The sequence below is a fragment of the Panthera leo genome, chromosome D3 (genome assembly GCF_018350215.1).
Source record: "Panthera leo isolate Ple1 chromosome D3, P.leo_Ple1_pat1.1, whole genome shotgun sequence".
NCBI classification, from domain to species: Eukaryota; Metazoa; Chordata; class Mammalia; order Carnivora; family Felidae; genus Panthera; species Panthera leo.
This window is the reverse complement of record NC_056690.1, coordinates 21,129,982-21,153,259: the sequence shown is the minus strand read 5'-3', so window position 1 is coordinate 21,153,259 and position 23,278 is coordinate 21,129,982. Positions and strand designations below refer to the sequence as shown.

At 40.7% G+C, this 23,278-nt stretch overlaps 1 protein-coding gene across 2 annotated transcripts in view; it reads left to right on the top strand.

Moving 5' to 3' along the window:
* LOC122203869 (sodium/glucose cotransporter 1-like) overlaps nucleotides 1-23,278 on the top strand; it is a 136,954-nt gene that overhangs the window by 75,273 nt on the left and 38,403 nt on the right. For both annotated transcript variants that reach the window (XR_006195371.1, XM_042911047.1), the window contains exons 3-5: nucleotides 14,814-14,918; nucleotides 15,926-15,985; nucleotides 16,616-16,720. Coding sequence is in view for 1 of the 2 variants with exons in the window: in XM_042911047.1 (XP_042766981.1) it covers nucleotides 14,814-14,918; nucleotides 15,926-15,985; nucleotides 16,616-16,720 (270 nt within the window). In the remaining variant the exon portion in view is untranslated. The remainder of the gene's footprint in view (nucleotides 1-14,813; nucleotides 14,919-15,925; nucleotides 15,986-16,615; nucleotides 16,721-23,278) is intronic.

Sequence of the window (23,278 nt, the reverse complement as noted above, 5' to 3'; positions counted from 1 at the left end):
AACTGTGAGATCATGACCTGAACCGAAATCAAGAGTCGGACGCTTAACTGTGTTACCCAGGTGCCCTTAAAATGGTTTTAAAGCACTATTGCAATACACACTTGAAAGAAGGAGTAAAGGAAAATATAGCATGTGAGAAAATGCAAATCTAAGTATTTTTCCTCCAAAACTGAAAAAGAGTTTAAACTATATTAAACCTATACATCTAAATTTCTCTTTGTATTAAAATACAAAGTCAATTTAATCCTGTCTGTCGGGCCTGGAAGTTCATAATTGGAATATCAATTCTCAAATGTGCAGGCCCGAGGAGAACATCACAGGGCTACAGTCTTTCTGGAGCTCACATCTCTGTCAGAAACCCCCTAATGGACACTTTTCCCTCTCCATCTGCCTTTAGCCCTGTCGCTTTGTGCTGTAGGAGGAGTGAGCAACAAGAGAAGCTCTGGGAAAGAGTCCTAGAGTATTTTAGGAGGAAGGACCTTGGATCAATACATCAGAGACTTGGGGGACTTGAGTATTCACCCTCAAAAAAAAAAATAGGAGGAAACTGGATCTTGAAAAGTCCAAAAGGAGATTGAACAGAGAGGCCAGTTGGGAACATTCCTGGGTCTTAGGGGACTTTGAAAGGAGCAGTTATGACCTGCAACAGGTGAAAATTTAGGAGCCCTGGTAAATGACTCCATTCCTAAAAAGTTAATGAGGCTGAGAGAGAGAGAGAAATCATATGCACCTTGGCCTGGGTGTAGAAGTGAGAGATAATTAAAAAGGAAGAGCAAGGATTCCAGGGCTGGGTTACAGAGGAGACAGATTACACAGGCAGCCAGGCAGGGAGGCCCCCAGAAGTCTGAGTCACGGGTGAGCAAGCCAAGCCAACTGAGTAACATGAAACCATGATATTACCTTTTGTAACTGTGGGTTGGTTCGTGGCCCAGGATTCCCTTCTGTAGTTGGAAGCTTTAACAAACAGCTGTGTGCTATGTTGTAATGGTTATGTGGGTATGTGGGAGATGGGAAAGCAGGAATGTGAGCATTGAAGGGAAAATTCCCCACTCCTTGTCTATTGGTAGCAGAAATTACTCAGATAGGCTGGGCCCCAGATACACAGCCCAGTGGAGAATTCTTTTTTGGAGGAGAGTTTGGTCACACTTACCAGAGTCAGCTCCAAGGAAATGGGTGGGGTACAATGGGGTTGAGTCAACCCTTTGAAAACCCCCTTAAATGAAGAAGTAAACATTCCAGAGGGAATAGGAACCTCACAAAGAACCAAAGGACTTGGGTTGTCCCAGCTTTGTGACATCGGGCAAATCATTAACTTCTCTGGGTCTCAGTCTCCTCTGTAATGAGGAACAGTCAGATTGAGCATCTCAAAGGTCTTCGAGGACTAAAATTTCTTCCACAGAGGAGGAAACAAGAATGGGTGTGGGCATGCTAGCCAGTCTATTGCCAACGAGGGTCTTGAAAATTGAATGGCTGTGTGTCTCTCAATAGCCACAGTTCCTTTCCTTCTTTTATTATTAGAGAATCATCAGAGAGGTGTATGTCACAGTGACTTAGGGCAAGGGTTGACAAACTTTCTCTTTACAGGGCAAGATAGCAAATATTTTTGCTTTGTAGGCTATATGATCTCTGTCACAACTACTCAACTCTGCTGTTGTATCATGAAATCAGCCATGGGCAGTACATAAATGGATGGGCCTGGCTGTATTCCAATAAAACTTTATTTACTAAAAGAGGCTGAGGACCAGATTTGGCTTATAGGTCCTAGTTCGTTGACACCTTGTTCAGGCCTAGGCTCTGGAGTCAGGCTGCTTGGGTTCAAATCCAGCTTCTCCCCATTACTAGCTGTGTGAGTTACTAAACATCTCTGTGTCTTACATTTGTTATCTCTATAATGGGGATAACAGTACTTCCTTGAGATTGTTGTGTGGACATATGCACAGTCTCAGAACAGTGCCTGGCACTCAGCAAATTCTCAGGTTTAGCTCTTGTTTTTCTTTTTTCAGCTGAAAACTTTTGAAGGACTATTATATCCTGTATTTGATTGAATCCTTAGTGATCCAGCAAGAATGGAGATTAACCCCATGGGTTGCCCAAGTTCACACAAGATAATGACAGAGCTAGGACTCTCTCTATTTTTCTGTTATTCAGGTCTCTTTCTTATCTTTTGAGATGGAAATTTGAGATCAATAGATGTAGTCTAGAGGGTTACCTGAAAACCAAGAAATTCTTTCAGTTAGGGCTAACCAGAGACCCCCTTGAATATTTTCCCCAAGGAAAGAAGATAGCTCTTCATACTTACTAAACTTTCTTGAGTAAAATATATCTGATTTGATATTTAAGTCTGTAAATCCCAATGATCAAATCAAAGTTCATCCACTTAGGATACTACTGAGGTGCATCCTGGAAGAGTCTGGTAGATCTAAGACCTGGGAACATAGGACCTGAGAGAGAAAGAGCATGAACTAGGGGAATGGACATAGGAGAGGTAGAAAGGTCACCAAGGGAACAAAGCTCAGGAAAATGTGAGATGAAGGACCAACAAGTACTTGACTTTCATAAGGTTGAGTGGAAGTGACTGCCAAGTCCAGTTGACCCTTTCTTCCTGCTGGTTGTCTTCTACTTCCATATGGCTATGTGTGCTTTCATTTATCCCAGGGCAGAGCCTATGTTTTTCTTAATCTTTTTTTTCTTCCAATACCTAGTCCAGGACCTTGCATCTACTGGGAATTTGAGAAATACGTGCTAAATTAAAGAAAAAGGAGGGAGGAAAGGGACATGTCCTCAGACTCTCATGCTGGATCCCCTTGTTGATGTCACCTAAGACCTCAGCCTGCATTCTGCTCTCTGGAGCAGTGGCCACAGAGTGTAGGCAGTGGTAAGAATTCAGGAGGTTAGGAAAGTGCTGGGTCCAAGTCAAAGCCTTTCTCTAGCAGTGTTCCACATTTCTGTTTCTATGTACAGAGAACTTTTTTTTTCCTTTAGACTTCTTTTTTTTAAGGTTCGTGGTAGTAAAACTGGAAAAGCAATCCTGGCCCCAATCAGAGTGCCTGATTTTAGCTCTCATTGGATCCCTTGGGGAAAAAAAGGCTGGTGTGACTATGCTTCCTTACTATCTAAAACATTTTTTTTTTAAGGCTGAGACAAGATTTTGCAAAACTTGGCTATTCCCATAGATATGTATCTCTTTTGTGGTGAGAGTTTTTTGCTTAACATGCCAGTTGCTGCCTTGCTCTTGAATGGCCTCTCCTCTCTCTTCTCCTTTTCCTCTTCCTCTATCACCACCTCCTCCTTCCCCTATTTCTTCTCTTCCTTCCCTCATCCTCTCTCCCTTGTCCTTCTTGCCCTCTCTCTTTTTGTCAGGGCTATTTCCCTGCCACTCTTCATGGCTTAGTCTCCTCTGAAGAGTTTCACTGATTAATGCACAGCCACTCACCACCCCATGTATTCTTTGTGTTCTTAGGCATCAGTTGATGGGTGTGTAGCCAATTTCCTGTCATATACTTGGTGTATAAGCTCCTGCTTTCTTCTTTCACTCTGGATACCTTCCCAATATTTTCTAACATGTTAGTGCTTCCCCAGACAGAGAAAGGAAAAAGTAAACTATAATCAACATTTCTAGTTGGTTGAAGTCAGAAGAATGCTGAAACTATCAGCTATGATGAAGTCTTTGGATTATTCATGTTAGAAATGTATCTGGGTTAGGACACCTGGGTGACATCTGACTTCGGCTCAGGTCATGATCTCACGGTATGTGGGTTCAAGCTCTGCATTGGGCTCTGTGCTGACAGCTCAGAGCCTGGAATCTGCTTCAGATTCTGTGTCACCTTCTCTCTCTGTCCCTCCCCAACTTGCACTCTGTCTGTCTCTCTCTCAAAAATAAATAAGCATTACAAAAAAAACCCTAAAAAAATAAATGTGTCTGGGCTTTTCCTTTCTACCATTTGCGTGGCACATTTTGAGTCACTGAGACCTATATGTTTTACTTTGGGTAAATTTTATATTAGGGAGGTGATTTAGAGTTAGGGTTAAGACTAGAGACTCTGAAGTCACTCTGCCTTGTTTAGAACCCCAGGTCCCCCTTCCTAGCTTTGTGGCCTTGGGTGAGTTATTCAACCTTTCTGTGTTTCAGTTTCCTCAACTGAAAAATAGAGATCATAGCACCTATCTTTTTTTAAAATTTTGTTTTAAGTTTATTTATTTTTGACAGAGACAGAGTGCGAGCATGAGCTGGGAAGGGGCAGAGAGAGAGGGAGACACAGAATCCGAAGCAGACTCCAGGCTCCAAGCTATCAGCACAAAGCCTGACATGGGGCTCAAACTCACAAACCATGAGATCATGATCTGGGCAGAAGTTGGCCGCTTAACTGACTGAGCCACCCAGGCATCCCCATAGCATCTATCTTAGAGAGTTGTTTTGAGGATTCAATTAGATAAATATGTAAATCATTTACAATAGTATGTAATTAGTCCTACCCAAACTGGCTATTCTTAATATCATTATCATCATCATCATCACTTTTTTATTAAAGTAATCTCTACACTCAATGTAGGGCTCAAACTCATGACCCTGTGGTCAAGAGTCTTATGCTCTACTGAGTCAGCCAGGTGCTCCCATCATCATTATTATTATTGTATCTCATCTTTAGCTCCTCCTTCTTAAACTGTGAATTCAATCATTTATCCATTGATGCATTGCTGTTACTTTATTCTACATTTACATGTTGATTACTTATTATATGCCACATTCTGTGTTAGGTGCTGGCATATATTAGTGTGTGTGTATGTGTGTGAGAGAGAGACACACACACACATTCTTACAAAATTATATAATCCAAAATTATATATATATCCAAAATTACAAATAGTGGTCTTAAGAAAGTGTATTTGAGTCAAGGGTGGGAGGGAAGAAAAGGGGTGTTTCTCAAACTACATAAGAGAATCAGGAAAGATCTTTCTGAGAATTGAGCATTTAGGCTGAGATGTGAGGAATCAGAAGGAGGCAGCCATTTGAAGATTGGGGGAAGAGCAATCCAAGCAGAAGGGACAGAATAGTCAAAGGCCTGAGGAGGGAAGGATCTTGGGATATTTGAGGAACTGAAAGGAGGCCAGTGTAGGGGTAGATAATGCATTTCAGTCAGGCCCTCTGAGTGAGGGACTGCAAGTTGATGATCCCAAGGATGAACCTATCTGAATTGGTGAGAGGGTTGGTTGGTCTCTAGCCTCCTTGACCTATAAATGCCAAGAGAAGACCTCACCTGTGTTTTGTGCCAACAACCTGTGGGAAAATGCCAGCCTTGGCAGTGGTTTCCTGATTTCCTGCCCTTTTGGCTCTTAGAACAAGGAGAGAGATTTGTGAAGATAATGAGTGAAAGGCCACCATTGTTTATGGAGTGCATGAGCTAATGTAAACAGAGATTATGATGGCTCTGGAGCAAGACCTGTGTCTAAACATTTACCAGAATCTCAGAAATAAAATGGTCTGAATATATGAGTCCCACCTTCTCTTCTGTCCCAGTCCAGGAATTGTGATCTTCAAGAGATGGCAAAAGTCAAAGGTTAAATCTCTCCAAATCTCCCCTATGAAAAGATACCTTACGAATGAAATCAAAATAGTAATTCAGGTTAAAGACCAGTTCCTCAGAGGATGAGGGAAGAATCTGAAATACAAGCATGATGCAGATATATACATGCTGTTCCTAAATTTACAATGAAATGGGTAGGGAGGCCTGACCCGACTGTGCTCCTTCAGGGAAGTTGAGAAAGAAATGTCTGGGGAAGGAGGAAGAAAGTCAGAGTGGCACTGTGGCCTCCCTTTCTGTCCCTTGGACATTGGTCATGTTAGACTGTAGGACTGTGGGCAAATGACTGCTCTGGTCTTCAGTCTTCTTACCTGTAAAATGAAAATGAGAATAATCCCTACCTCACAGACTGTAGTAAGCACGATGTAAGATGAAGTGAATGAAGTGCCTGTCCCGACACTTGGCCAACAGGAGGCACTGTAAAAGTCATCCCTTCTCCCTTTCTTATTTTCCCAGGACAGGCCTCTCAAAGTGTACCCACCCCAGCAGCACCAGCAAGACCTGAGCTCTAGTTAGAAAGGCAAAATTTCCAGCCTCAACCCAAACATATTGAATCAGAAAGTTGAAGGAATGCGGTTCAAACATCTGTGGTTTAACAAATCTAGGTGATTGTAATTAGTGTTGCCAGATTCAGCAAATAAAAATAAAGGATGGCCAGTTAAATCTGAATTTCAGACAAACAATGAATACTTTTGTAGTGTTTGTATGTTTCATGCAATATTTGAACATAATTTTATTAAAACTGAATGTGTTTATCATTCAGATTTTGCTGGTTTTGTGTATTTTTACTGTAGATTCTGATGCATGCTATAGTTTGAGAACCATTGTCTGAGGAGGACATACACAGGTAGTTGTCCACTGCCTTAGGCAATTCTTGACTCTTGGGTTAATGGTTCAGAGTGTACGCATACTATTTTACTTTCCTAAGGGTGTGGAAGTAAAGATAGAATTAATGCATAAATTTGAATCACTTTCTTCCTTTGGGCTATAATTTTGTTTTCATTTGAAAATGACAAGGTCAACCTTAATCATTTCCAAGTTAATTCTAGCTCCAATATGAGATGACTGGATATTGGTAAATAAACAGGCTGTACCATATATTTCCTATTTCCTTTTTCCTGTCACACAAAACATAATTTTTAGGTAGCATTCAATGACATTTCATGTCTTTTTCTGTATTGCCCCCAACAAACACATGACTTCCTTACATACTTTGTTCTTAGGCTCTGAAAGTGAATCTGAGACAGCTCTGGAATGATTTCCCTTTATTGTTAAAGGTTTTGATGAATTGTGTTCTGCTTATAAAGTTACACAAATTCATTGTGGGAATATTGGAAAAGTATGAAAACACGCTCATTGTTTTCTCTTTCAAAGATAACCACTGTTAAATTTGGAGATATAACTCTATGTCTCTGTCTCTGTCTATGTCTATGACTATGTCTATGTCTATAAAAAACTGTATATTCTTTTTTTATTTGGGATTTTATCACTATCACCTTCCCACCATAACATATTCTTCAAAGCTATGATTTTAATGGCTGCATAATATTCGATCACAAGTGTGTACCTTAATTTATCCAGTTGTCTTCCTGTGGTTGGGCATTTATGTTGATTCCAACTTTCCTGTGTTGTAAATAACATGGCAATGGACATACTAATGAAACTCATGTATAAGACTTTGTCTGCATTTCTTTAAAAATTTTTTTTTAACGTTTATTTATTTTTGAGACAGAGAGAGACAGAACATGAATGGGGGAGGGTCAGAGAGAGAGGGAGACACAGAATGTGAAACAGGCTCCAGGCTCTGAGCAGTCAGCACAGAGCCCGATGCAGGGCTTGAACTCACAGACCGCGAGATCATGACCTGAGCCAAAGTCGGACGCTTAACCGACTGAGCCACCCAGGCGCCCCTGTCTGCATTTCTGATAATTTTCTTAAGGTACTAAAAAGTAGGATCATATGGTGGAAGGAGATGAGATTTTGATATGTACCAACAACTGCTTTCCAGAATTGCATTTCTATCAGAAATATATGGGAGAACGTATTTACTTGCCTGATGGACTAACCCAGGAGGTCAGATTCCACTTGAGGTCTTGTTCTTACTAACACTGATCTTATAGGTCACCATATTAACATCTCAGAGTAGTGCATAATCCTAGCACACCCCATTATTCTGCTGGGCCCCATCTAGGCCTAGCAGGCCAAGTTTATTGCCTCTTCCTCAAGAGAGAGCCATCCTTGACATGTCCCTGGGAAGAGTCTTAACTCTCTGTAACCAGTGGAAATAAGTATAGCTCTAAGGCATTCAGTTGCTACCATCCAAGGATTTGATACACCAGTCCACTCACTCACTCAGCAGACTTTTACTGCATGCTTGTCATGTGCAAGAAAGGTCCTATGCTCAGCAGAAGCAGAAATCCTCTTTGAGGGCTAGAAGGTTTGTGGGGAATAACACTTGGACAGAAGCAGTGTCATGCCCCTGGAGAGTACAACAGATGAGGATTGCAGGTGAGAGACCAGAGGGGTAAGAAATCAGCTCTGAATGGTGTCAGTGGAGAGATGAGACTGGGATTCCTTTTGAAGACTGGGTCAGTGTTTTAGGGGCATAAGAGTTGATGGAGAGGAGGTTGAAGCAGAGGGAAATGGCATAAATAAATTCAGAAGGCAGGAATGCCCAGAGCATATCTAGGAGACTGAGTTAGTATAATTTAGCTGGAGTGCAGGGGATGTGAAAGGGTATGGAGAGGCTGCTGGGAGTGGAGAAAGAGGAGGGGGCTGTCTTGAAAAGACAGCAGAAAGTCTTGAAAGCCTGTAATTCCTCTTCCCAGTGTCATATCATGGCAGAGGAGTCCTCCAATCAGCAATGTTTGTTGCTTCTGGTGGTGGAGATTACCCTCTGGGAATTCTTATAACCCAATCTCTTGAGGAGAAAAATTGTAGGATTTCCCACAAAGCCTTTGAGTGGTATCTGTGGATTTCCATTTGAAATGTCTTGATAATTTTGCTGCAGTGTGAGGATATTCTGGAAGTTTTTATTTGACTGAACCAGCCAGTTCTGAGGTTTTACCTGTGAGATTGGTCAAAAATTCTTTCAGTCCACATGCTTGTGTTGGCATGTGGTTGAAGAGACAGTGTCTCCCACTGGGAAGCATGAGTACCATGGTAACAGACCTTTGAAACTCTGGAGGTTAAGTAGAGAATTTTGGAGAAAGTCCCTTTCACCCCAAAGTTTTTGTCCTTCACACCTTAACATCCTAATTTTGTAGTTAGTCCCTGTGCTCTTTTTCCTGAAGAGAGGTCAAACAAGTTTGTGGAGATAACAGTGACATTTAGTACAGTGTAGGTAGATTTCTCAAACTTTATTGTACATGAGAATCACTTGAAGAGCTTACTACTCTGATTCAATAGCTCTGGGGTGGGGGCAGAGGATTTGTCGTTCTCATAAGCTCACAGGTGAAGCTGATGCTCCTGGCCCGTGGAACACTCTGTGAGTAGCATGGGTTCAGGAAGTCCATTTGTAGGGCTGTGATAAGAACTGAAGAAGTGATCATTGAAGAGACTAATGTCTGCCTTTTTTCGAGGAATAGATGCAATCCCTGCTAGCTTCCAACTTCTGACGTTAATAGTTGGTAGGGAGAAATTAATTTGGCCAGATTATTTTCCTTTGTAGTTTAAGTGGTTTTCTCTTTAGGTAAGGCTTATGGGAGAATATCATATTTGTGCCAAACCCTGGAAGAATCGAAGTGAAAAAATTTTAAGTTGTTAGAGCCACTGTATTGTTGAGGTAAACCAGATTGGTATTATCAGGAATCTAAACTGCAATGAGAGGGAATCTGTTCTTGTTAAATGGTCCAAATAATTTAGAGGCAGATTTTCTGACAGTGATGAGAATTAGAGGGACTGGCTTAGTCCTTACTACCACCAGGCACTCATGGCTGAGTGACAGATTTAAAAGAGGATTTGAAGCCATATAATGTTAAAACCGTATGGGAAGTCAGGAAGGGCAGCCTGTTTCACTCTGGATGGCCCATGTCTAAAGTGGTTCATTTGGGCCTGAGGCCCATCTGGTGGACACTGTTAAAACTGAGGGCAGCAGATAGTAACACAGATGGTGAGATTCAATTCCATGGCCAGTGAGGAGCAGACACATGAGAAGAGGAAACTTAGCCTGGAGAAGATTTGAGGGTGGGCATAATCCCTTTCCTTAGACCTTGGAAGAGCTAGCTTGTGGGAGAGAGATTTGACTTGTTCTGTATCACTCCAGAAGGCAGAATAGACAAATGGGTAGATTTCACCTCAAGGTAAAGAAGGACTTTTTAACCATTAGAATTGTTCCTCTATGGATTCAGCTGCCTTGTAAATTGGGCAAGTTCTCTGTCACTAGAAGCATGGCATCCAGAAACCAACCATCACTTGGGGGGGGGGGTGGGTATTGCAGAAGGGATTCAAACTGTGACATTTGTGGGTCCATATAACTCTTTAAGACTCTGTGATTCTATAATTTCTCCAAGTATTTCCCATCCTGCCAACTTTCTAGGGTAAGAAGTTTAGGTAGTAAAGTATGATTATGAATTCCTCCAAATTCAAAGGAAAATGTAGTGTTTTTTTTTTTTTTTTCCATTTGTGATGTCACATTATGTTATTTCCCTGATTACCATGCTATCAAACCTGTTGGGTGTTGTCTGACCCAGCTCATCTTGCACAGTTACAGTAAAGCCATCTAAATACTTATAATAGCTTCCTGAGCCCCATCAGGGGATGAGGAAGGCTTGGAAAGACGTTAGTCAAAAGCAAGGTCAAGCTGGGGAAATTTTAGATGAAGTCTAAAACCCTGAACTCAGAGGCAATGTGGGAGGAGATTACAGAGAAGGACATGATGATTCATGTCACTGGATCACTCCCTGGATGGGGCATGATTCCCAAATGGGCATGAATGTGGGTGAGGGGTAGACAGAGGGAGAGTTTGGGAAATTAGAATGATGAAAGCATTGTTAATGAGCTTCAGTGAGAGGAAGGGCAGAATGAAAACCTGGCAGGGGAATGGAGGTGATAAAGCAATGGTGTCTGTATTAGCTTGCTTGGGCTTCCATAACACAATACCATAGACTGGTAGCCTTAAACAAGAGAGATTTATTTTTTCACAGTTCTGGAGGCTGGAAGCTCAAGATCAAGGTGCTGTCAGGGTTGGTTTCTGGCGAGACCTCTCTTTCTGGATTGTAGATGACTGCCTTTTGTCTGTGCATTCACATGGTCTCTTTTCTGAGTAAAAAATGAGTGAGAGAGAGAGAATGAGAGAGAATGAGAGAGACGATGTCATTTTCTTTTTCTTATAAGGACCAGTCCTATCAAATAGATTAGGGCCCCACCCTTATGACCTAATTTAACCTTAATTACCTCCCTAAATACCCTATCTCCAAAATAAGGTCACATTAGGAAGTTAGGACTACCACACATGAATTTTGGGGGAACACAATTCAGACTCCAACTGTGTCCATTGTAGCTCTTGTGAATTGTCTTTGAGGATGAAGTGATTATCCTCTTGGAGGAGAAAAAGGACTCTGAGGGTCAGTAAAATGTCAATCATTACTGATTCATAATCTCATTTGACTTCTGAACAACCTGTCATGAGAGAAGATTGAGGCTCACAGATGTTATGATCACCCAGATAGTAAGAGGTTAAGAAAGTATTCAAACTCTAATTTTTATTTTCATACTTCCTTCTCACTGGAGGGGACTCTAACCTGAAATCTTTCTGAATTCTTAGGACTATGTCTTTAAACCTGGAACTTCCAGGAAGACTACTTGGCAGGCCCATTTGGATGTTGAGGAGGTTCTCTGAATAGGGAAGTGGGTTGATCAGAGTTGTGCTTTGGGGAACTGGCCATGTGTGTAGGGGGAGACTGGAAATTATCTAGAAGCCTGTTGAGAGATAATCACAGTCTGTACAAGGGCAGTATAAGAAGTGCTAGATGCCTTTGACATTGTGGAGGCAGAGTCAGGGTTTTGGTAAATGATTGAGTGAAGGCCATGGGGTGAAGGGAGGGAGTCCAGAATGAGGCCAAGGCAAGTGACTTGGAGAAGAGTAGTGACTATGACAGAAATTAAGTAAATCTGTGCAAGGCAAAGCTCTCCTGGCCCCTATTCCATCAGACAGTAAGGGGGTACCTCAGGAAAGCCAGCAACTTCTTAAAGTTCAATGTTTCCCTTTGGAGAGGACTTCTTGAACTTAAGGTTAATCTAATGCAGTTAATCATTACTGGTAATTATGCCCTTAATAGTACAACATTAGGCTTAATAATTTATCAAGTGAGAGATGATAAATGAAAAGATAATGGATCATGGAAGGCAGGCTACATGACAAAGGTAATTCTGATTAAAAGTGGACTGTTATCTCCATCCAACTTTGAGGAGAAAGAGGTGAATATCTCTGAACAGACTGCTTTCCTCCCAATTTCCCCTTCTTCTTTTTTTAAAATTTAAGTATAATTAACATACAATGTTATATTAATTTTAGGTGTACAATATGATTCAACAATTATGTACAATTCTCAGTGCTCATCAGGATAAGTGTACTCTTTTTTTTTTTTAATGTTTATTTATTTTTGAGACAGAGAGAGACAGAGCATGAACAGGGGAGGGTCAGAGAGAGGGAGACACAGAATCTGAAACAGGCTCCAGGCTCTGAGCTGTCAGCATAGAGCCCCACGCGGGGCTTGAACTCATGGATCGCGAGATCATGACCTGAGCTGAAGTCGGCGGCTTAACCGACTGAGCCACCCAGGCGCCCCAGGATAAGTGTACTCTTAATCCCTTTTATCTATTTCACACCCCCCTGCAACCTCCCCTCTGGTGATCACCAGTTTATTCTCTGCATTTAAGAGTTTTTTTTTTTTAATCTCTTTTTTCTTTGTTTGTTTTGTTTTGTTACTTAAATTCCACAGATGAATGATATTATATGGTATTTGTCTTTCTCTGATTGACCTACTTCACTTAGCATCATACCCTCTAGGTCTATTGTTGTTGCAAATGGCAAGATTACATTCTTTTGTATGGCTAAGTAATATATGCCACTGTATATATATTACTGCATCTTCTTTATCCACCCATCTTTGGATCCATTTTCCCCTTTTTAATAAATGGCATCCACCTACTCAAGTCCTGAGTCTAGGAGTTACCCTTGATTACTCTTTCTCTCATTTCCCACATCTGATCCTTCAAGGGTAACTCTTAGATTCAGGACTCCTGTCAACTTGCTTCTAAAACACACTCCAATCTCTACACTTGCCCTTGTCTTGACTAGCTAGCACCAGAGACCGAGCCACTGTCTTCTTATGTAGATACAGCAATAGCCTCCTCTACATTTTTATGTTTTCTCCCTTGCCCCCAACACTATCTTCTCCATGTACTTGAAAACAATCTTTAAAAAGCAAATTCAGTCCTTTCTCTCCACTGATTAACTGCCCCCCACTCCCACCAGTGTTTTCCCACACTTAGAATAAAATTCAAACCTCCTATCCTCCTTGCCTGCTAGGACCTTCCTGATATATCCCTGCCCAGCTTCCCAGCCTCATCTCATACCACCCTCCTCCTTGCCTACAACACTCCAGCCAGTCTGCCCTTCTTTTTGCTTCTTAACTACAACTACTTTCCTTCTGATTTGACACATTGGACTTCTTTTATCACTTCAATCTTAACGTAGAGGGCATCTACACAGAGGGACCTTTCTTGACTCTCCAATTGGAACTAGTCACTCTATCATACCCTCTCTGTTCTCTTTACAGCACTGACCATTCTCTGATCTCTCTTTTAAAAAATTTTATTTATGTTTATTTATGTTGGTTAGAATATAAGATTCTGGAGAGTAGGGATTTTGTCTGTGCTATTCACATTGGAGTCCCCAGGGTCTAGAATAGTGCATGTTACATTGAGTTGATGCTAAATTAATATTCACTGAGTGAATGAATGAGTGTACTTTTATATCGTTATTGCATCATTCCAGAGACTTTCTGACCTGGCCTTCAGGGAACGCCCTCCTCTCTGACTTAACTATTTGGTACTAAGCAACCATTACCTTATATTGGAGGTAGGGACTGATGTAGCTAGGACAGTTTCTTGGAGTAATTTGTCTTTTGTGAAATACTTTTCTTTGTTTTGTTCCAGATCTGGACCATCTTAGGGATAATAGACAAATAACTACCAGCTTTCCCCCATTGCTAAGCAATAATGGGGATAATTATACTAGTTTGATAATTATCAAATGGTGCTATGCCTCTCCTCCTGGGTACAGAAGGACTCTAAAACTTCCTGGGGTTCTCTTGGAGCTTAGATGCAATTGAGTTGATGGCACAGTATTATGATTAGTTAGTGCAAGATCCTTCTCTTGTTTTATCTGATGTTTTCTCTTCCATCTCCCATTCACAATCTCATTCTCCTTTTTCCTTCCAGGCTTCCAATCTTGGGTTTTTAATATATATCCTTCCAATCTGTCTTCTACCTATGTATTTAGACATATGTATGTCCTTGAAAAATACATGTGTTTTGTGTATGTGTCCATGGGGTCTATGAGACCTTTGTAAAAAATAAAAAATAGAAATACTATACTGATTTAGGGAGTTATTATTAGTAGCATCTCATGTTTCTTGGGAGCACATGGGATCATAGAATTTAATAGTTAAGAATCATTGGGAAGTATAGGCTCTACCCCCTGACTTCTCTGGTTAAGTGAGAGGGCTGATGCCCAGAGGCTTCCTTTAAATGATTTCTTTTATCAAAACTGTCTGCATTTACTGAAAGCCAGTATTGGTCAAGGTCCTTGGTCAAGGTACTGGTCAACTGTTGGAGGACACAGGGATGAATGGCACAGGCCCTGCTTTTCAGCTGACAGCCTTTTGGAAGACTTATAAGGGAGGCTTAGTGAACTGTGGGGTTGCCCATATTTTCTTCACTCTTTGGCATTGGGCTGACAAAAAACCCCACAGGTTTGTATCAGATTTGATCTGATTTGGGGATACACATTGCCTTTTCTTCCATCCTTTCCTTTTCATCTTCACTATTACCCAAGACCCCACATCCATCTTGTGAACCTGTGGTCCCAACGAACACACAGTCAAGTTCCCAGCCTGCCTCTGCTATTTCTTGTCCTTCTCTTGGGTGACATGTCTCTTCTCTCTTTGGTCTACCTCTGAGTGTCCTGGACCATAGAGTTCTTACCAGATTTTCTCTTTGTGTTTCCAGGTTGGAGCATCTCTCTTTGCCAGTAACATTGGAAGTGGCCACTTTGTGGGGCTGGCGGGGACAGGAGCTGCAGCAGGCATCGCCACTGGGGGCTTTGAATGGAATGTGAGTAACATCAGAGACACTGTGTCCTGGAGCTGGAAGGAGTTTTAGCAGTCAGCCAGTCAGCCACTTCAGTCTATGTTTAGAGATGCTCTGAGTGTTAGGGAACCAACCAGGGACACCCTTGGATGCAGATAGAAGAGGGGCACAGCTTCAGGAGCCCCAGGGTCCTGCTGCTCTTCTACCAGAGTAACATGAGAAAACTACAGATATGATGGCAATAGTGTTTTTTTCTTTAAAAATCCAAGCCCTCCTATTAGGCTAAGCAAAATTAGTCAGAGAAAGACAAATATCATATGACTTCACTCATATGAGGAATTTAAGATACTAAACAGATGAACATAAGGAAAGGGAAGCAAAAAGAATATAAAAACAGGGAGGGGGACAAAACAAAAAAGACTCTTAAATATAGAGAACAAAGAGAGGGTTGCTGGAGGGGTTTTAGGAGGGGGGATGGGCTAAAGGGATAAGAGGCATTAAGGAATCTACTCCTGAAATCATTGTTGTACTATATGCTAACTAACTTGGATGTAAATTAAACAATATATAAATTTTAAAAAATTGTTTAAAAATTAAAAAAAATCCAAGCCCTCCTGTACCCTTTCGGCCATATTGGAGGTTTGGAAATTCTTACCACCAGATTCCCATTATTTATTATTATTATTATTATTATTATTATTATTAATTATTATTACTTAAAAGTTCTCTAAATGGTATTTTACTCCTTGTAATCAGAGAAGAGGCAAGAGGAGCTGGGATGTCTGTGGGCAGCCCCCTGGTGTCTCCTCCACTAATGCCCTACTGCTGTTCCCATGGGCCAACTGAGCAGCAAAAGCCTCTTTCGGTTTCTGATGGCCACTTAAGGGAGTTGTCCCCAGAACCCCAGGAGAAAATGCTTGCTGATTGTCCTATAGTAGTTGAGGGTCCTGCAGGCAGCAGGGTGAGTTAAGGTTCCTCCTGGTATGACTTTACGTGCTTTTTTTTTTTTTTTTTTTTTTTGTCTGTTTCAGGCCCTGATTTGGGTGGTTGTCTTAGGCTGGGTGTTTGTTCCCATTTACATTAAGGCTGGGGTAAGTATCTGCTCTGTTATTCCATGTCTTGCCAATAATGTATATTTATATATGTTTACATATGTATACACATATATGCACACACACACATATATAATATGAGCTCCATCCTCCTGAAAGCAGAGGAGGCTTTATGGAATAAGTGACAGAGAATGACTTGTGTTTTGGCTTTCTTTTCCAGGTTATAAACTTTTGACTACTTTTTAAAAAAAATTTTGACTACTTAAAAGCAATTTTTTTAATGTTTATTTATTTTGTTATAGTGTATTGTTCATAGTAGGCATGTTGTATAGGGATATATATCTATCACTTCCTCTTCCAGGGCAAAGATCTGCTTTCTTGGTTATGTACAGTCATGTGTTCATTTAAAAAAGTATTTATTGGGCACCTTAAATGTTCTGGGACAATACCCAGCTACCCCTGCAGTGGTAGGGCATGTGGGAAAGAGATGAGCAAATGGCTGGAGAATAGGGGCCATCTGGCTACATCACAGACTTCTCTGACCCACGAGGGGTTATATATGCTTAACTTTTGAGCATATATCTGATGCCATGTGAATGCCACTGCTCTGCTTGCTCTGGATCTTCTGGTCACTCTGATTGATGGCGACCTCCATTACATCCCATGCAGGTGGTGACGATGCCAGAGTACCTGAGGAAGCGATTTGGAGGCAAGAGGATCCAGATCTACCTCTCTATTCTGTCCCTGTTACTCTACATTTTCACCAAGATCTCGGTGAGTCTACTGCCCCGGGGACGGTCATTGGCTATCTTAGAACCTGCCTGCTCCCTCTTCTTAGTACATCCTGGCCCACCAAGGGACAACAATATTTGTTTCTATTAACTTGGTCCCTTAGTCTTCTTATTCTAAGGAGTAAAGTCCTATTTCATGCATCAAAGAGCCAACACATGGAATTCCTTACCCTTCACTATGTGGAAGGTTAAAAACATAAACAGATTCAAGAAGTTTCAGTGAAAACTGTTCTTAATAGAAGACTGAAAGGAACTTCAGAATATCTAAGGGCTAGTTCTAACCTTAGAGTTAGCTGTGAGTCTTTGTGTCTGGAGGGATCAGAATTTGGCTCTAGGTGATGTTTCTAATACACTTAAACATAGGCAGTCAGTGGCAACTCTTGAAGTGACCTCAGAAATTCTCCCTCTTCTTTTATGGACAGGGAAGTGAAAACTGGGATTAGAGAAAACTTGCTCAGGATCCTGAATCAAAAGTAGAACCCAGACCTCTGGCTCCATCTCACTGTTCTTTTCATTGCATGAGGCTTCTTGTCTGTTTTTTTAGATCTGTTTTTCTTATGTTGCTCATATTTTTGTGTCATTTCTAAGAATCCATTGCTAAATCTGGAGGTAGAGAGAGAAGTGGCATTTTCTGAGACCACATAGGGAGCGGCTGTAGCTTTTCCTGTTGGTCAGCAGTTACAAAGTGCTCACTGCTCTATCAGAGGAGTTTTCTCATTGAGTATGATCAGTTTTCCTCCTTTTTCTTGTCCTTCCCTATCCAGCACCAAAGGTAAGATTAGACCAATCTCAGCATCTTGCAAAAATTTGTTGAAATTTGAGTCAGGTTGCATGTGAAATAAGCCTTCTGCTCTAGCTAGGTGGGGTGCTAAAAAATAGCTGCTAGAGCTTTTATTTTCTTGGTTTCTTAAAGCCAAGATGACTACAATATTAAATCACATTTGTAATTTTTTTTTTTATTTTGGAAAATTTCAAACATACATACCCAGAGAAAGAATAGTACAATGAGCATTTGTGGAACTAAATCTCATCACTGTGCTTTAACAATGATAATAATTTTGCCATTCTTGTTCACCTATCTCTTCTAACTTTTTTTCCAGAAGTATTTTAAGTCAAGTCCTAGATATTATGTCATTTAACTGTGAATTCTTCAGAATATACCTTTGACTTTAAAAAATGTATTTATTTATTTGTTTTTGAGACACGTACAGAGAAACAGAGAGAGAGAGGGAGGAGAGAGAGAGAGAGAGATAGAGAGAGAGAGAGAGAGAGAGAGAGAGAGAGAGAGAGAGAGGGAATCCCAAGCAGGCTCTACTCTGTCAGCGTAGAGCCTGACTCAGGGCTTAAACTTATGAACTGTGAGATCATGACCTGAACTGAAATCAAGAGTGGGAGACTTAACTGATTGAGCAACCCAGGTGGCTCATCTTTGACTTAAAACAGACAAACAAACAAACAAACAAACAAAAACATAACCCTTGTGCTATTATCACACAAAAAATCCATAGGAATTTCTTAATTTAGGAAGTTTAATACCTGTTCATATTCAGATTTTCCTGATTATATAAAAATTTTCTTCTTACAGTTGATTTGTTTGAACCAGAATCCAAATGAAGTCTATACATTGTATTTGACTATACTTTCTTTAAAGGAAATACCTATATCTATATCTTCAGCTTACTGTAATTATTTTTCAGTTTTATATCATTACCCTCCAGCCCTAGTCCTGGCCTACATTAACACACTTTTTTAAAAAAATTGGATTGTTTGTCTTTTTCTTTTGTTGAGTTGAAAGAGTTCTTTAGAGGTTCTAGACCTTTATCAGATATAGGATTTGCAAATATCCCCCTTTCTGTAGGTTGTCTTTTCCTTTTCTTGATAATGTCCTTTGAGGCACAAAAGTTTTAAATCTTGATGAAGTTCAGTTTATCTATTTTTAGTTTATTTATTTGCTTATGCTTTTCTGTAATTTCTAAGAATCCATTGTCAAATCCAAGATCATGAAGATTGATCCCTATGTTTTCTCTGAAGGATTTTATATTTTTAGCTCTTACATTAAGGTTTTTGATCCATTTTGAGTTATTTTTTTGTATATGATGTGAGGTGGGGGTTCAGCTTCACTCTTCTGCATGTGTATGTCCAAATCTTTCAGCACCATTTGTTGTAGAGACTATTATTTCCTAATTGAATGGTCTTGCACATACATTTTTATACAACTCAGTGAAAACATGCTGTTGCCTATAGGGCTGATAGGGCTTTGTCTTGGAGTTAAGACTGATGCCCAGAACACTGTTCTCTCCCTGCCCAGCTTCCTGACTCAAACTGCTATTGCCTTTGACTGGTCTCTTTGTGTTTTGCCACCATTGTGATGATTTCACCACCTTTACATTCTCCTCCTCTCCTCAGGGTTAGTTTTTAGTTATAAGATGAAGACCCTGGGCTTTTCAATCCTACACCATTAGATATCAGTGCAGAGCCTAGACTGGAAATGCTGGGAGGGGTGGAGAGATCAGGCTTCCTGAGGGAGGGAAGAGCAGATATAGGAGGAGAAAAAGGAATGTAAGCAGGGAGGGAAAGGAGGTCACCCTGGAGCTGCGGGTGGGGTTGACAAAGGACCTGCTCCTTAGTTTAGCTTGTGAGGTGGCACCTGTCTAATGAGCACTGAGAGGAGGGCACTGGGATTCTCTGTCTTGGAACCAAACCTTCAAGTCCACAGTTCAAGCGGGTAAAAGTCTGTTGACTGTGGTTGCCATGGAAAGGGTACTCTTTGCCCTTGGAGCTGGTGTGGGGTAGTCATATAAATAAACTAGATGCCCAACCTCTCTCCTTGCCTTCCAAACACTTACTGTTCAGGTTACTGATTAAACTCTTTTGACTTGGGAGCCCCCAGGTAGCTGAGGGGCAGTCTCACTCAGCTCAAGTCCTGATGGAACCTATTCCCCAGCAGTCAGCTTTTTCTGATTTTTGTTTTTGAATAGTACTTGGTATAGGCTGCTCCCTCTCTGTATGATTTCTGGGGCTTCTTGCTGGAGGCCTTGCCCAACATCCTACCTGCTCCACCTGCTGCCCAGAGGCAGTAATTCCTTGAATAATATGTAGGAAGGATGAGGGTTGCCCTTTATTTAGTGTCAGTCTCTTGCTTAGATTCCAATAGGGGCTTTACTTGTTCCATCTCCAGTTCACATAACAGTGCTGCATGGGTAAGGATTTCTGTTTTATTTTCCACTTTGTAGGAGTGATAACTGAGTTTCAGAGAAGTTAGGTAATTTATCCCAAATCACATAGGAAGTGTATGGCAAAACCAAGATTGGCACCCAGGTCTCTCTAGTTTCAGAGTCTGTGTTCTCACAGTTCTACTCTGTGCTGGGATGGGATGAAAGCATAGTGTGATGGAATGGGATAGATCATCTAGTTCTATGTCCTATGCTCTCATTTTATAGATGGGGAAACAGTTCTCAAGAAGGGAAGGGACTCTGTGGAGTTAAAAAGTAGCAGAATTTTAGGATGAGTGGTAGTATCCCTGTTATTGAATCCAAACCTTTGGCATTATGTAGTCCCTGCCTTTTTTTTTTAAGTTTATTTATTTATTTTGAGAGAGAGAGAGAGAGAGAGAGAGAGAGAGAATCCCAAGCAGACTCTGCTGACAGTGCAGAGCCCGATGTAGGGCTCTGTCTCACGACTGTGAGCCAAAATCAAGAGTTGGATGCTTAACTGACTGAGCCACCCAGGCACCCCTGGTCCCTGCCCTATAAGTCTTTCATTTCTTCTGTACAGAGTCAGTTAAAATTCAAAACCTTGGGAAAAATTAAGATAGCCTGTTAAATAACTATGAACAAGTTTCCAAGAGTCGGATTTCAGAGGACTATGAGGAGAGAACATTGACTACACACTTGTATGAAGGGTCTGAAGGAAGGACATTTAGGCAGAGTGGAGGGGCGGGGAAGGGTCAGACAGATGAGGCTTTGTCTCTATACATTTGGCTGACTTCAGGTTCACCATGAATCATAGAACATGAAATCATTAAAATAATTATGCTGATGTTGAATGTACCTTCTAGGAGTTCACATTAAGATACACATGAGTTTCAAGTTCATGGACAAAAGAAAAGAATTGTTAGTTAATAAAGTAAGATAGGTGTTTATTTACATTACACACAAAGATTAATCAATTTTGTTGTGTGTGTGTAGAGGCATTGTGTGTGATGGGTGAGAAGAGAAGGGGTCTTGTGAGATCCAAGTCCACATAGAGAACAACTAGAGACATGCCAGGAAGGCTTGGGGAGGACATAGGGATCCAGTGAGTGTGTAATTGATAGGAGAGAAAAAGCATTTCAGGTGCAGGGTCCAGTTGTGATCCAGGCCACTGAGTAGCAGTAGTGTGGAATCTTGACTATGGCTACTGTCTTGTGGCCAGATTTTGGGCTTTGAGACCTGGATTTGATTATTCCTCCATGCACTCCACTGAATTGTATTGGCTCCCCACTGTCCCCCTCCTGAGCACCCTGACTTATCAAGTTCTGAGAAGTGTTCTGCTCTGTAAAATTTCCTAGTATCACATACCTTATTCACGTGTGCACAATCATTTGAGATAAGCCTCAGACTTTATGCATTACACATGATGACTGAATGTCCCTATTTATGTTTCCTGGGGCTATTAACATGACTGCAGTAAACTTTTACAGCAACTCCACTGGCCATTTTGGATCCTTGAGTGAAAATAAGAGCTTTGGATTTTGCTTAAAGTTTGAATACTTATTACCTGAGCCATTCACTTTCACAAATGAAAAGAGAAATTTGAGCAATGGGGCTTTTCATCTCAAATGTCGTTGCCAGGCAGGATTTATTGGGGGCTCAGATACAACTCGGACCAGAATGGGCAGCAAAAGCACACATATAGAATCACAGGATCTCAAAGCATCTGAGCTGAGATGAAGTAATCTGCCCAAGGCTCATGGTCAGAGACTCATAGGTTTTCCTATGAAAAAACTCCTATGAAAAAAACTCAAGAGGTTTTCCCAACTGAACCTTTAATTTTATTATTCCCCATGAATCCCATGGACGTGGTTCAGTCAAATTTTCAAAGCGACAGGAACAAAGCTTTTGAGCTGAATCTAACTCCTTGTTTTTGTAAATATAGTTTTATTGGATCATGGCCAATATTGTGTTGTCCATAGCTGCTTTCATGCTTTGACTGCAGAGTTGAGCAGGTTAGACAGATACTGTATGGCCTACAAAACATGAAACACTTATTACCTGATCCTTTACAGAAAAAGTTTGCTGACCCCTGGTCTAGAGTGTGATAGTTTTTTATTTTACTTCAATTTGGTTTTGCTTAGCAGCATTGGGGAAATTTGCTTTTTTCCTTCCTTTCTTCTATTTTCTCCCCCCCCTTTATTAAGGGCTAAGAGTAGTTTAGAGAAGGAGCAATCAGGGAAGAGCTGAGAAACAAATGATCCCATAGGATTACAGGAGAGTTCTTTTCTACTAGTGCTGGTGGTATATTTACCTATTCATTCCCCTACTTTTATAAATTAAAAAAGTAATGAAATACTTCAAACATACAAAAAAGTAAAAAGACTAATATAGCAAAGACCACCACTCAGATTCTATAGATCTCAAAAAATCAGTCATTTTTACAGAAAAGAAATAAAATATTACAGATATTATGGAAGTCTTATCTCTATCTTTCTTGACCTTGTTTTCTTCCTTCTGAAAAGTTGCACATGTTTTAAACTTGGTATGTTTTCTTCTGGTCTGTTTTAATATTTTTACTACATATATATGTACATTTATATATCCCATAAAGAATATAATGTGTTTTTAAATTTCTGCTCCCCCTACTTTTGAACTGTAAGAAAAATGAAACAATGGTATTTAAGAAAATCTGGAGGAGAAAGCACCCATAATCCCATGGCTTTAATACATATATTTCATATTGTGGCCTCACCCATATGTGTGCTATCCTTTACAGAATTGCAGTTGGAATGTGCATAGCATTTTGTCATCTTTCGTCTCCATCTTATTATCAAACTGTATACATTTTTCATGTTTCAATCCTCATAATTATTATTAAATTTTTTTTAACGTTTATTTATTTTTGAGACAGAGAGACAGAGCATGAACGGGGGAGGGTCAGAGAGAGGGAGACACAGAATCTGAAACAGGCTCCAGGCTCTGAGCTGTCAGCACAGAGCCTGACGCAGGGCTTGAACTCACGGACCATGAAATCATGACTCGAGCCGAAGCCGGCCGCCTAACCAACTGAGCCACCCAGGCGCCCCATTCATAATTATTATTTTGGGGACTGTGGAACATAACTGTTGACATAGTTTTCAGCAAGCTATTTAGAAATCCTCTGGCGGACCAAAAGCTCTTGACAGTGGTCACCTTTGGTCCAAATCATGGAAGTAGGGACATTTTTACTTTTCAGTGTATAGCTTTCTGTGCTGTTTTTTCCCAACCATACCCATAAATTATTTTACCTTAAAAGTAGGTAAAACAATTTTTTTAAATGATAAAATATCTTGCTCTCTGCAGAAAAT